The 13,897-nt window shown below is 39.9% G+C and overlaps 1 protein-coding gene across 6 annotated transcripts in view; it reads left to right on the top strand.

Annotated features, from left to right (window-relative positions):
• Positions 1 to 13,532, top strand: part of LOC117522498 (gastrula zinc finger protein XlCGF57.1-like) — a 30,073-nt gene extending 16,541 nt beyond the window's left edge. For 2 of the 6 annotated variants that reach the window (XM_034183922.1, XM_034183920.1), the window contains exon 3: positions 12,152 to 13,532. In XM_034183922.1, coding sequence (XP_034039813.1) covers positions 12,152 to 13,067 — 916 coding nt within the window. In that variant the 3' untranslated portion in view covers positions 13,068 to 13,532. Of the gene's footprint in view, positions 1 to 8,917; positions 8,996 to 11,605 lie in introns of all 6 variants that reach the window. The other 4 variants (XM_034183924.1, XM_034183923.1, XM_034183919.1 and 1 more) reach the window with 4 other exon arrangements.
• Positions 13,533 to 13,897: the final 365 nt, after the last annotated feature.

Here is a 13,897-nt window from a genome sequence, read left to right as displayed (position 1 = left end):
ACAGTAACAACGTCTGAAAACCCAGATCACATATTCACGAGAATTTTAGACACAGTATACAAAAAGTTTTATGTTGCGATGTTAATGCTGTTGTCCGTGCACAGCAGTTGAATTGCAGCCTGATCGTAGTCTCTCAATGCATTTCTCAATGTAACTGACATCTCGCAGAGCAGAGTACTCGAAGTTTTGTGTGATTTTGCGGGATTTGAAACCTCAATAGGGCAAATAGCTTATAGACATAGTCAGTTGTCAAGGATCTTCTTGAACAGCAAAAGTCATCGCATCTGTTTTCCAGCAAAGCATGCACATTGTCTGTGTAAATTTTTCACATTTGTGAGTGAATTTAGTTCAAGGTTGGTGTGTAGATGAATGTAAACACGACGAGTCAGGGTGCAGTTGTGCACCTCCATCACTGTCTGGTGACGAGTCATGGTGTCAGTCTCGTGTGAGAGTGTGTTTGTCAGTATGTGGCTCTGTGATGAACTGTTGTGCTGTCCAGAGTGTACCCCACCTCACGCCCTATGACTGCTGGAATCGGCAAAGTTGGGAGGCCGATATGATATTTGAGGCTGATATTTGCTTGCAGTAAAAAGTATAAAAAAGGTGTCAAAATTTAGTATAACACAGCCTTAACACAAACATTTCTTTAAGTGTTTTGCAGTATATGTTTAACTGGCGTAACCTTTCAACATGACCTTCACACAAAAAGGGCCTGGAGCTATAAATAACATTATCACATACTGAGGCATTGCTGGGCTGTAGCATAGATTTACATTTACACTACCTGTCCATACCTGACCGCAGTACCGGGCGGGTATCCCAATACATGCATAAAGTGATGACATCATAGCATGCACAACCCAAGAACTGTCTGCAGACGATAACATGAAAAGGCAAGAAGTGTGTGTTGGTCCCAATATGGATATTCCGGATGATTTTAACATGGGTAGTCCAACAATGAACAGCAGCCAAAGCAGCCAGCTTGATGAGGACGCCCTGGCGAATTTGAAGAGCAGCGCGGTACCAGCCAACGCGACAAAAGTTAAACTTTTTATGTATGCGTTTGCTGGGTGTCGTGCGTTTTGAAATGACATTAAATATTGTTAATGTGATTCCACGTGTTGTGTATCTCAGTAAGTGATAATAATACAAATAACATGCAGTTGTCATGCAGTATGCATTTTCAGAGTCCCTCCAATATTCGTCTAACTCAGACGAATATCGGTTATTTTGGGTGACTGGGCATGGACGGAGGGACTCTGAAAATGCATACCACCCTCCAAAAGCATGTTATGTATTATTATTATGAAGCTGAACAAAACATTTTATACAGCCAACACAGCTCCATTCTGCACCCTATTTTCTTCTATGCTAGTCTGTGGGACAGCAGCCTTCAGCACTGACAGGCTGACCTGTAACAAATCAAGGAATGTTGTGGGTGGGACTTTACTACAAACCAGAAAGCAGAAATTCATATTTTAAGAGTGGTATGGGCTAACAGCCCCAGTGCCTGAAGTAAGTAATTTGCTCAGACATAAATTGGTCTGTGCGCTGCTTCTCTCTTTGTCTCTCTGCAGTGCACAGCACGTGAAGGCAGAACTTGGCATCCAGTGAGTCGCTACATGCAGCAATGCAAAAATAAATTGTCAGTAGCGCATTGCCCATGGGGATCCACAGGCTCTAGATTGAGTATTGTTTATAAAATAGCTAGCTGACATTTTTCAAGGGTGGTAATAAATTAAGCAAAACTTGTATAATGAATTGGAATGGTGTGTGAGTCCAGAATGTTTTAGTACCTTAGACTGCAACAATTTTTAGAAGAGGAACTCAACTCTTTTATTTCCTATTAATTATGTAATTTTTTTAAAGCTAATTTCCTGTCTTAAGGTATTTATTGTTTAGGTTGTTGTTATCACATACGCACTATTATTATTATCATACTTTTATCAGTATCATTATCATTTTACTTTATTTTTATTATTTTGTCATTTGACTTTTTTTTAAATGGACCACAATGGAAATACGTTTCTCCATGACCGAAGTTACACACACATGCATGCACACACGGAGAGCTTTTTGTCTTTTCTGCATTCTTCTGCAAGCAGGTGCTTGTAATTTTAGACATGAAGAAACAGAGATGGTGACAGAGGACATCAAACACAGTACACATTTCACTCATGGTGCCGGCATCATGGGGGGGGGGGGGTTCCTGTATATTTGTATTGTCAAGTGTATCGGGAGCATAGCCCAAGCAGAGGGTCACCCTTTTGAGTCTGGTCTGCTTGAGGTTTCTTCCTCAATATCATCAAAGGGAGGTTTTCCTTACCACTGTCGCCTGTGTGCTTGCTCTAGGGGTTGGTAAGGTTAGACCTTACTTCTGTGAAGTGCCTTGAGACAGCCTTGTTGTGATTTAGCGTGATATAAATGAAATAAATTGAAAATAAATTGACTGAACTCAGTCATAGTAACGGCAACATGAAACTTAACCAAACTGACTAAACCAATTGAACTACAAAAATGCAATAAATCAATAACACTAACAACACTGTTAAACTAACATGAACCATAATAACAACATTTAAAACCCCAAAACCCTGAACTCCCATGGGACATTGCAGCGTCCATTGTTCTCCAAAAATATTAGTCCTATCAACTTTCTGTTTTTGCAGCATTCATCCCTGACCCAAAATACATAAGCATATCAAATGGAAAATGTCAGCTCTCCACGGTTTGGACATGATCAAAGTCATACACATGCACACACACACACAGACACCACTTGGCTGTTTTAATATAGATATCAGCATATCGGCCGCTATGTATGGCCGATAACAATATCCGCAAAAATGCTGAATACCGGTCTGGCTGATATTCAGCATTTTTTCAGCGATCAGCAGAATTGTAATAGCTGAGAGATGATGGGTGGTGGAATGAATAGACGATCTGGGATTCCCCACCTGGGTTCGGATGTTGCCTTTGTGCATCGCGAATGGGTTGTTCGACATCCCAGGTGAGGTTCCCTATGATGATTGAGGAGGGGACAATATTTTCAGGAGTACCTGAGCCTGTGTCCATGGTGAACTGTCAAGATAAGGCGTCTGGTTTGGTGTTCTTGAATCCAGGTCTGTAGATGATAGCAAAATTAAACTGACCAAAAATAAGGCCCACCTGGCTTGATGGGCATTGAGTCTTTTGGCATTCTGAATGTAGGTGAGATTCTTATGATCAGTCCAAACAATGAATGGATGTGTGGACCCCTCCAACCAGTGTCTCCATTCCTCCAGGGCATCCTTAATGGCTAACAGTTCCTGGTTACCAACATCGTTGTTAACCTCAGCTGGAGACAGATGGTGAGAAAAGGATACGGAAGGATCTAATTTGTTATCAGGCATGTTCTGGGAAAGTACAGCCCGACCCCACTATCGGAGGCATTGACCTCCATTATGAAGTGGCAGCTAGGATCCGGCTGAATGAGGACTGGCGCTGTGGTGAACCGGTGTTTGAGATGGGTGAAAGCCTGGTCGGCAGTGGGTTTCCAGCTGATTGGGGTTTTCAGAGAGGTGAGAGAAGTAAATAGCAAGTGACCTAACTGTAATTGTGGATGAATTTGTGGTCGAAGTTAGTGAATCCTAAGAATCGTAATTCTTTGAGTTAGGAATTTATATGTAGTCGCACATCTATTTTTAGACACTCCACCCTGTAGTCACAGGACACAAAGTGTGTTGATTACTAGTAACACACAGATGGAGATAAGAAGATAGGTCACACTCCCATGATAAGTTGTAACAAATATGTATCATTTTGGTAAAAAATTATTTAAAAAAAAATATTTTTAATACATAATTATATTTGTAAATTTCCAATAGGTGTTAATATGAAAAATAATTATATTGAAATATTTTGTAAACTAAATAAAAATACAAGAAAATATAAAAATAATACATTTAAGAGGAGAGCTTGACACTCAAACCAAAGTTGTTCTATAGATCCTTACCTTCAAATTGATACCAAATTTGACACTGTTGCATCAAATTGAAATGACTGGGTTCTGGGACACTCCACTAGTGTTGCCACTGCAAAGTGATACAGGACTGCCAGACACCCATTCAGAATCTTTGTCCTTCCCATGGGATGGGTCAGACTCTGGCACGCATGCTAAACTGACTAAACCAATTATACAACCCCTGGCAAAAATTATGGAATCACCGGCCTCGGAGGATGTTCATTCAGTTGTTTAATTTTGTAGAAAAAAAGCAGATCACAGACATGACACAAAACTAAAGTCATTTCAAATGGCAACTTTCTGGCTTTAAAAAACACTATAAGAAATCAGGAAAAAAAATTGTGGCAGTCAGTAACGGTTACTTTTTTAGACCAAGCAGAGGGGAAAAAAAAAACATGGAATCACTCAATTCTGAGCAAAAAATTATGGAATCATGAAAAACAAAAGAACGCTCCAACACATCACTAGTATTTGGTTGTACCACCTCTGGCTTTTCTAACAGCTTGCAGTCTCTGAGGCATGGACTTAATGAGTGACAAACAGTACTCTTCATCAATCTGGCTCCAACTTTCTCTGATTGCTGTTGCCAGATCAGCTTTGCAGGTTGGAACCTTGTCATGGACCATTTTCAATTGGATTAAGATCCGGACTATTTGCAGGCCATGACATTGACCCTATGTATCTTTTTGCAAGGAATGTTTTCACAGTTTTTGCTCTATGGCAAGATGCATTATCATCTTGAAAAATGATTTCATCATCCCCAAACATCCTTTCAGCTGATGGGATAAGAAAAGTGTCCAAAATATCAATGTAAACTTGTACATTTATTGATGATGTAATGACAGCCATCTCCCCAGTGCCTTTACCTGACATGCAGCCCCATATCATCAATGACTGTGGAAATTTACATGTTCTCTTCAGGCAGTCATCTTTATAAATCTCATTGGAACGGCACCAAACAAAAGTTCCAGCATCATCACCTTGCCCAATGCAGATTCAAGATTCATCACTGAATATGACTTTCATCCAATCATCCACAGTCCAAGATTGCGTTTCCTTAGCCCATTGTAACCTTGTTTTTTTCTGTTTAGGTGTTAATGATGGCTTTTGTTTAGCTTTTCTGTATGTAAATCCCATTTCCTTTAGGCGGTTTCTTACAGTTCAGTCACAGACGTTGACTCCAATTTCCTCCCATTCGTTCCTCATTTGTTTTGTTGTGCATTTTCGATTTTTGAGACATATTGCTTTAAGTTTTCTGTCTTGATGCTTTGATGTCTTCCTTGGTCTACCAGTATGTTTGCCTTTAACAACCTTCCCATGTTGTTTGCATTTGGTCCAGAGTTTAGACACAGCTGACTGTGAACAACCAACATCTTTTGCAACATTGCGTGATGATTTGCCCTCTTTTAAGAGTTTGATAATCCTCTCCTTTGTTTCAATTGACATCTCTCGTGTTGGAGCCATGATTCATGTCAGTCCACTTGGTGCAACAGCTCTCCAAGGTGTGATCACTCCTTTTTAGATGCAGACTAATGAGGAGATCTGATTTGATGCAGGTGTTAGTTTTGGAGATGGAAATTTACAGGGTGATTCCATAATTTTTTCCTCAGAATTGAGTGAGTCCATATTTTTTTTTCCCTCTGCTTGGTCTAAAAAAGTAACCGTTACTGACTGTCACAATTTTTTTTCCTGATTTCTTACTGTGTTTCTTAAAGCCAGAAAGTTGCCATTTGAAATGACTTTAGTTTTGTGTCATGTCTGTGATCTGCTTTTTTTCTACAAAATTAAACAACTGAATGAACATCCTCTGAGGCCGGTGATTCCATAATTATTGTCAGGGGGTGTATGTGCGGCTCTCAGATGTGGCTTGATACCCCTGGGATCTTTATCGTAAATGAGGAACTCTGTCACTAAACGTAATAGAAAGAAAAAGAAAATGTGTTTTGAGGATCGAGTTCAGAAAGCAGGAACTGATAGCAAAAACATATGGAATGTTTTAAATCAGTTGACTGGTAAGAAAAATAGAATCAAGTCATCCTTTCTTGAGGTAAATAATAAATTCATATCAAAGCCAGTAGATATTGCTAATTATATTAATGATTACTTTATAAGCAAACTAGATAAATTAAGAGAAAATATGCCTAATCTGAGTAATGTTAAATCCTACCTTAAAAACGTCAAGTTTAAATTTGAAGAAGTATAAATAAGGTAAAGGAATATTTGATATCCTGTAAAGACAGGCCCCCGGGTGTTGACGGTCTTGACAGTAGCCTTCTCAAACTAGCAGCCCATTGTATCGCTCCTGTTCTCGCTCATATAATAAACCTCAGTTTTGCTTACAACACATGTCCACAAGCATGGAAACAGGCTACAATTATTCCACTACTGAAAAATAAGAAAATTCCGTTCTTGACTTTAAACAGTTGACCAATAAGCATTCTGCCTGTGTTAGGAAAAATCATGGAGTCTATTGTATATGAGCAAATCAGTAACTATTTTTCATTGAATAATTTAATCACGGATTTCCAGCATGCATATAGAAAGAGTCACTCCACTGCAACGGCGTTGACTCAGATGTCTGATGATTGGCTCAGAGCAGTTGATAAGAAGAATGTAGTATGTGGAGTGCCACAAGGGAGTTGCCTCGGTCCACTATTATTTACAATTTTCACAAATGATTTACCATGTTTTTGATAAAGTTAGAATAGTGATGTATACAGATGATTCAACTATTTATACATCAGCAAGCTCACTCAATGATTTAGAAGCTGTTTTAAGTATGGAACTGCATAAGGTAGTTGACTGGGTTACATCCAATAAGTTAGTGTTAAATATAGTAAAGACTGATTGCATGATTATTGGCTCTTGTCGTGTTATTATGAAAAATCCCGTATTAAACATTAAAATGAATAATATGAGAATAAATCAAGTACAGGAGACTAAACTACTGGGTGTAACGGTAGATTCAAAATTATCATGGAAAAGACATAAATAATATTTTTGTAAAAATGATCAGGGGTATATTGATTAGGAGGAGACATCCAAGGTTTTTAAGTTGTACATTGAATTACGTTATTAAAGCATTATTGCTAGTATACCTGGATTATTGCCCAGCAGTTTGGTCAAATGCTTCTGGTGAAATGATGAATAAATTACAGATTATTCAAAATAGGGCTGCTCGTATAGCACTTAAATGCAGTTATAGGACTAACATTATTACAATGCACAAAAGTTTAAACTGGCTGTTAGTCAAAGACAGACTTTTATATTCACTGATTATGTTTCTTAGAAAGATTATTGTCACTAAGTTACCTCATATTTTGTTTAGAAATTTCTCTTTCAGTTCAGAAATTCATAGATACATAACCAGACATGCTGTGGTGGGAAATTTTACGTTACCTGTGGCCAGGACTAATGCAATAAAGAACACTGTCATATTTAGGGGTATGAAGGAATGGAATTTATTACTGGAATGCATTACACTTATTTCAAATGAATGTTCTTTTAAGGAACTTCTAAAGCAGTATTTGCTGACATAGCTAGCAATCTGGTTTTTTGATAATTTACAGACAAGTTTTTCATGTATATGGATTGACTAGATGTGATGATTAATTTGACTGGAAGTTGACTGGTTTTATTTTTTCCTTTGTTGTTTTTTATTTTATTTATTTATATTTTTGAATGCATTTGATTATTGTATATTGTGGTTGTTGTTTTGTGTGGACCCCAGGAAGAGTAGCTGCAGCTTGGCTGCAGCTAATGGGGATCCTAACAAATAAACAAAACCGACTAATCATGGTAACACCCGCGGAGTATTTCGATCCAGGAAAACTCCTCTTTGGATTGCCCCCAGCCACTTCTCAACGCGTACGGTGATGCCCGTGGAGCTAGAGCTGCCCCATGGTAGCCCACAGCAGCCATGAACTTCACTGGCCTGACTTCCACTGGGAGAGAGAGGGAGGGAGGGAGGGATGTTTTTATTTCATTTCATTTCATCTCATTCATGTATTTTCATTAATTCATTGTTTACTTCCATGGACTTGGTTCATGAACAAAAAAGAATTGGAGGATGATAATTCTTGTATTATTTGCTTTTTAGGGGTGGTGGTCAAGTGGTTAATGCGCTTGGTTTCAGTGCAGAAGGTTCCGGGTTCAAATCCCACCCCTGCCACATTTCTCCATGTAATGTGGAGTTGCGTCAGGAAGGGCATCCGAATTAAAACCTGTGCCAGTTCAACATGCAGATCCACCTTGGATTTGCTGTGGTGACCCCGAGTGCAAACAAGGGAGCAGCCGAAGGGACTTTACTTTTATAACAGGAATTAAATATTCTTACAGACAAGAAGAGATCCATTTGTTTCCTCAATTCCAACACAGACGCTGTCCCAGCTCAAGTCATCAGGCATCAATTAAACAACATTTCCAGTAACATGATTGTCTTACATTTAAATAGTGTATTCATTGCCCGTATAATGTTCTACGGTCTCTCATTATTTTGTCCTTACAAAGTTCTTCAATTTATGGACATTTGTACATTTAATTGCTTCCACTGCTGTGAGAGCACGATGTCGTATCACACTGCTCACCCTGCTTACACTGTGTTTGTGTGCGTGCACGTGATCGTGCAGCGGGATCCTACGGCATCCGTCCATCTGTCCCTCTGGACTGCAGCTGGAACTTTTCAGGTTTCGCATTCCGTTCGCCATTTTTCGGTCTGTTTGGCCTCATTTGCCCAACTTCATGTTATGTGTGAAGGAGCCATATAAGTTAATACCGTTAATGTCGACAAACTGTCCGGAATTAGTTGTTTATGAGTAAAACCATAAGTGAATACTGTGCGCTTCATGTCTCCTCCACACTGTCTTTTTGCATGTTGAAAGTCAGTGAATTTTTTTTCTTCCATTGGGGCAACAGGAGCCAGATCACTCCGCTCTCTTCTGCTGAGGAAGGAGTGAGCTCACAGCCATCTGACTATTACAAAGCACACAACAGGTAAGTATTAAAATGTATGATTTTGACTGTTAAGTTTTCACTATGCCAACAAACAAAAAGTTAGCGGACAGAGTTAGCATAGCTAAATTTAGCGGAAGATAAGTGGTCTGCTGATGTTTTCAAAATTAGCTGAAAAGCGAATCCGCTAACGAAAAAGTTAGCTTTGCTAATTAGCAGTTAGCGGATTAGCAGAACTGTGCCCACCACTGACTATATGTATAAAATGGACAAAATCCATTTTTTATAAGTCCACTGCAGATTGGTACTTTAAAATCCTAAAGCCTGATTTATACTTCTGCAACTCTATGTTCTCTAATGTTCTCTGTCGTGTCTGAAACAGTGGCTTTTTCTGGATTAGTTTGTCTGTCAACAAATGTATTTGATCTATGATCGAAATGTAATCGGCCTGCACAAAAGTTTTAAAATATGACGGGAGAGGAAGGAGTGAAAATGTAAAAGTGGCAAATCACTGCCCTTGCGGTCTCTGTCGTTAGGCTCTGGGGAGGGTTCGCAGCCAGACAGAGGACTCTGGTCTAAAGCGGTGTGGTTCATCACACCCAGTGATATGTGTGAAATTTAACACCATATTACAGTGCAGGCAGCAAGCAACATTTTGTTAATAATCATTGGCATTGAATTACGTCCTGCGTTGTCTAAGTGCTTTTGTCTGGTTAGTTTGAATATTCAATTTATACAATGACGGTTTAGGCAAGTTTTTGTTGGGAAGGTGTCGTAACACGGACCCACAACAGGGGGCGCTAATGAACGGACAATGGATAAGGAAAGGAGTAACAATTTAATGTTGCACAAGTACACAACGTAAAACAAACAAAGGTTCTGCCAATCACACACAAGAGGATTGCGGGCAGGCTCGAAGATAGGAGACCTCAGATGAACGAAGAGCCGGGACCCACACCGCTTCTACCACCAACGGCCTGAAGAACACCGAAGCCGCCAAGCCCCGAGTCCCCAGGTGGTCTCTGTCCTCCGTTGTCGGCCCTGGTACTGCTGGCAGAAAAAACAGAAGGTAGTGAGTGTGAATCCTCACACCCAGCAACCTTGATTATTGATTCTTGTGGAGGGAGAGCCTCCACCTCCAATCATACACACGTGCAGCTCCGAAAATCCAGTCAAGGAAATACCACCAGGAAAAAACAGCTGCAAAACAGATCAGATTATTTTTGACATATAAGTCAGCAGAGAGATTACCTTGTATTGTAGGAGATTTCTCGGCGAGGAGGTGGAGTCGCCACCCGGCCTTTATGGTGATGGTGATGATGAGATGATGAGTGACAGCTGGTGTTGAGGATGATTGACGGCTGTCACTCCCAGTGGTTCTGGCGCCCTCTTGTGCTTGAAGCCCGCACTCCAAGCAGGGCGCCATCCGGTGGTGGTGAGCCAGCAGTACCTCCTCTTCGGCGGCCCACACAACAGTTTTACTGTATTCACAGAATTGATGCGTAAGAGAAACTCTGACTGATTTAATAGTGTGCTGAGATATTCAAACTAAGCTTGGATGATTCACCTAAAACTAGGCTACTGATTACACAAGAAACTCTATCACAAATGTTTTCTCATTTACTTACAGAGATCTATAGATATATGTTTGAGAGATATGTGTTTCATGGCTTTGTACATGTAATATTGGACTTTCAAATTACCTAATACTTTGTCATTCCTGCTGCTGCCCACTTGGAGGCAGCATTTGTCTCTGGTGGCTTTTTTTCCCCTCAATAACAACCCCACGTGGGTCACTGATCAATCCACGTGGAATCTGTGGTTTTGATTGGTTTACATGTTGTGCTTTCCACCAATGATAAAGGAGAATACGTTTTCACCCCCGGGCCACAGAAGAGGAATGAGGAAAGACGTGCACAAGCGCATGCTGAATACAGCACCTCCAGAACCAAATACATGGGTTTATGATCAATTTTGGTTTGAGTTAGAACGTGCGTTTAACACCAAATCATAAAGGAACAGTCATGTTTTCTTTCCCCTTGTAATTGCTGAGGGCAGAGAAGACAACAGAGGAAGAGAAGTGTTGTTCGTGCGTGTGTTGGAGGAGCGCAGCATGGAGAACCACTCCAAACATATTTCCAGAATAAATCAGTAAAAAGCCTTCCAAAAAATATTAATCATTATTCAGTTTTTACTGAGTCTATCAACAAAATTTAAAAATTGGTGTATAGGTTGAAGTCTGCACTTTCAGCAAACTGAAATTCAAACTGTGGGGAAATTGGTGGGAGGACAGCATAATTCGGTCACGTGACTCCAGGCAACACATAAAAACATAATAAATAAATAAATAATTCTTAACAATAAAATTGCTTATCAATCAGTTGGGAAGATGCTTGCATGGCTTCAATAAAGTAAATGTTTACAAAAATGATTACCTCAATTAAAAACTCAGTCATGAAAAATTATAGGAAAAAAGGCTATGTATAATTGTCATTACATTTACAGATCTCTGTATGATAGTGCCACAGATACATATGATAGCTCCACTTCCAACAGTGCAATAACTTAGTTTCTTTAGGTCACTCACCTTTCTGCTTTACCTTTATTTTGAGGAATGTTACTAATTTCATCCATTTAAATACTTCCTTACAGACATGCTGCAACTGTTGGTGAGGAAAAAAAGAAATGCTCTCGAAACCACAGGAGTTGAATTTGAGTGTTGACCAGAAGGACATTAAAGAGGAACATGTAGAACTTTGGACAAGTCAAGAGGGAGAGCAACTTCAGCAACTGGAGGGGTCTGATGTTGCTAACTTATCTTTCACTGTCCCTGTGAAGAGTGAAAATCATGAAGAGAAACCAGTCACAACAGGTTCATCTAAGCCAAATTGAGGAGAGCACAGATGCAGAGCCTTCAACCAGCAGCTCAACTGCACACAGAACACTGACAGTACAAGCTGATGGAGAGAACTGTGAAGGCCCACAACCAGCTAGCAACTCAAGTCCATATATTTGTTTACAGTCAGATTGTAGTGACAGGCGTTCAGACAGTTCTGAAACTGAGACTGATGATGGCTATGAATGGAGTCAAACAAAGGAACTTTGTTCAGGTTTAAGCGGTCTTCAAAGCAATTATACCACTGTGGGAGAGAAACCATTTGGCTGTTTTGAGTGTGGTAAAAGATTTGGAGACAAAAGCAATCTGAACAGGCATGCAAGAATTCATACAGGAGAGAAACCTTTTGGCTGTTCTGAGTGTGGTAAAAGATTTGGACTAAAGAGTAGTCTGGAAACTCATATGAGAATTCATTCAGGAGATAAACCATTTGGCTGTTCTGAGTGTAGCAAATGGTTTGGAGAAAGACATGATCTGGTCAGGCATATGCGAAGTCATACAGGAGAAAAACCATTTGGCTGTTCTCAGTGTGGGGAAAGGTTTGGACAAAAGAGCAGTCTAAACACACATATTAAAATCCACACAGGAGAGAAACCATTTGGCTGTCAAGAGTGTGGTAAAAAATTTGGACAAAAGGGCAATCTTGACACACACTTGATAATTCATACAGGCAAGAAACCATTTGGCTGTTCTGAGTGTGGTGAAATATTTGGACAAAAAAAGAATCTGAACAGACATGTGAGAATTCATACAGGAGAGCAGCCATTTGGATGTTCAGAGTGTGGTAAAAGATTTGGAGAAAAAAGTCGCCTGAATACACACATGAGAATTCATACAGGCGACAAGCCATTTGGTTGTTCTGAGTGTGGTAAAAAATTTGGTGAAAAAGGCAACTTGAGCAGTCACATGAGAATCCATACAGGAGAGAAACCATATGGCTGTTCTGAGTGTGGCAAAAAATTTGCAGAAAAGGGCAATCTTAATAGTCACATGCGAATTCATACAGGAGAGAAACCATATGGCTGCTGTGAGTGCAATCAAAAATTTGGAGAAAAAAGTCGTCTGAGGAAACACATGCGAATGCATACTGAAGAGAAACCATTTAGCTGTTCTGAGTGTGGAAAAACCTTTGGAGAAAGAGGCAATCTGAAGAGACACATGAGAATTCATATGGGACACAAGTCATTTGGCTCTTCTGAGTGTGGTGAAAGCATTTGAGATGGACAAAAGTGATCAGACGAGAATTCAGACAGGAGATGATGCCCTCAAATGAAGCCCTCCCAGGATGAAGAAAAAAAATTGTAGTTCGTTGACTGGCTGCTTGAGGCTGCCTCCAAAATAGTGCACATTTCCATGTTAAAATGTCCAACTTTAGAGCAGAAATAAACATGCTTACAGCACTGCAAAAAAATTGTTTTGGTCTCAATAGATAGTTTCCTTCTCCATGACAGCTGTACAGGAGGTGATTGTTTTTTGTTCTTAAGTTTTAATTTAAGATATTTTAAGCCTTAAGGTGTATAATTGTGGCATGGTCAATTTGCATGTCTCTGTCTCTTGTAGCATCCATAACTTGGAGCCCGCTGGCACTCGGCTGTTGTGGAGGGCTGTGTCTGTTTTGTTTGGAATATTTTATTACAGACACCTGGAATATTATGGCTTGTTGTGTAGTGAAACATCCTAATGGATCTTACTAGGGCTGAAATGATTAGTTGAGTAATTCAAATAATTCAATTACAAAAAATTCTGTGCCTCGAAGCTTTGTTTAACATTGTAGTACATATGCCAGGCCTGTGTGTGGCGCTGTAACGTCCCCAGAAAAAAAACAAAACAAGAACACTAGGCTGTGTATTTGTCTATTTTTAAAAAGCACATGATCTGCTTGATGTGGGGAGTAACTATTGACTGGCGGCCGGCTGCTGTCTCTCTCTGTGCCCGGTGTGAGAGGCTGGCTGAGTCACAGCTCTGTCTCCGGCCACTCTGACAAGCAGTTTCCTCTCAGCAAAAGTCCACCCTTTCTTCTGTGTTTTGCTAACTCGCACTGAGTGTTT

The sequence above is a fragment of the Thalassophryne amazonica genome, chromosome 12 (genome assembly GCF_902500255.1).
Source record: "Thalassophryne amazonica chromosome 12, fThaAma1.1, whole genome shotgun sequence".
Classification (NCBI taxonomy): Eukaryota; Metazoa; Chordata; class Actinopteri; order Batrachoidiformes; family Batrachoididae; genus Thalassophryne; species Thalassophryne amazonica.
Note: the sequence above shows the minus strand (reverse complement) of the source record. Positions and strands in the feature narration are given on the sequence as shown.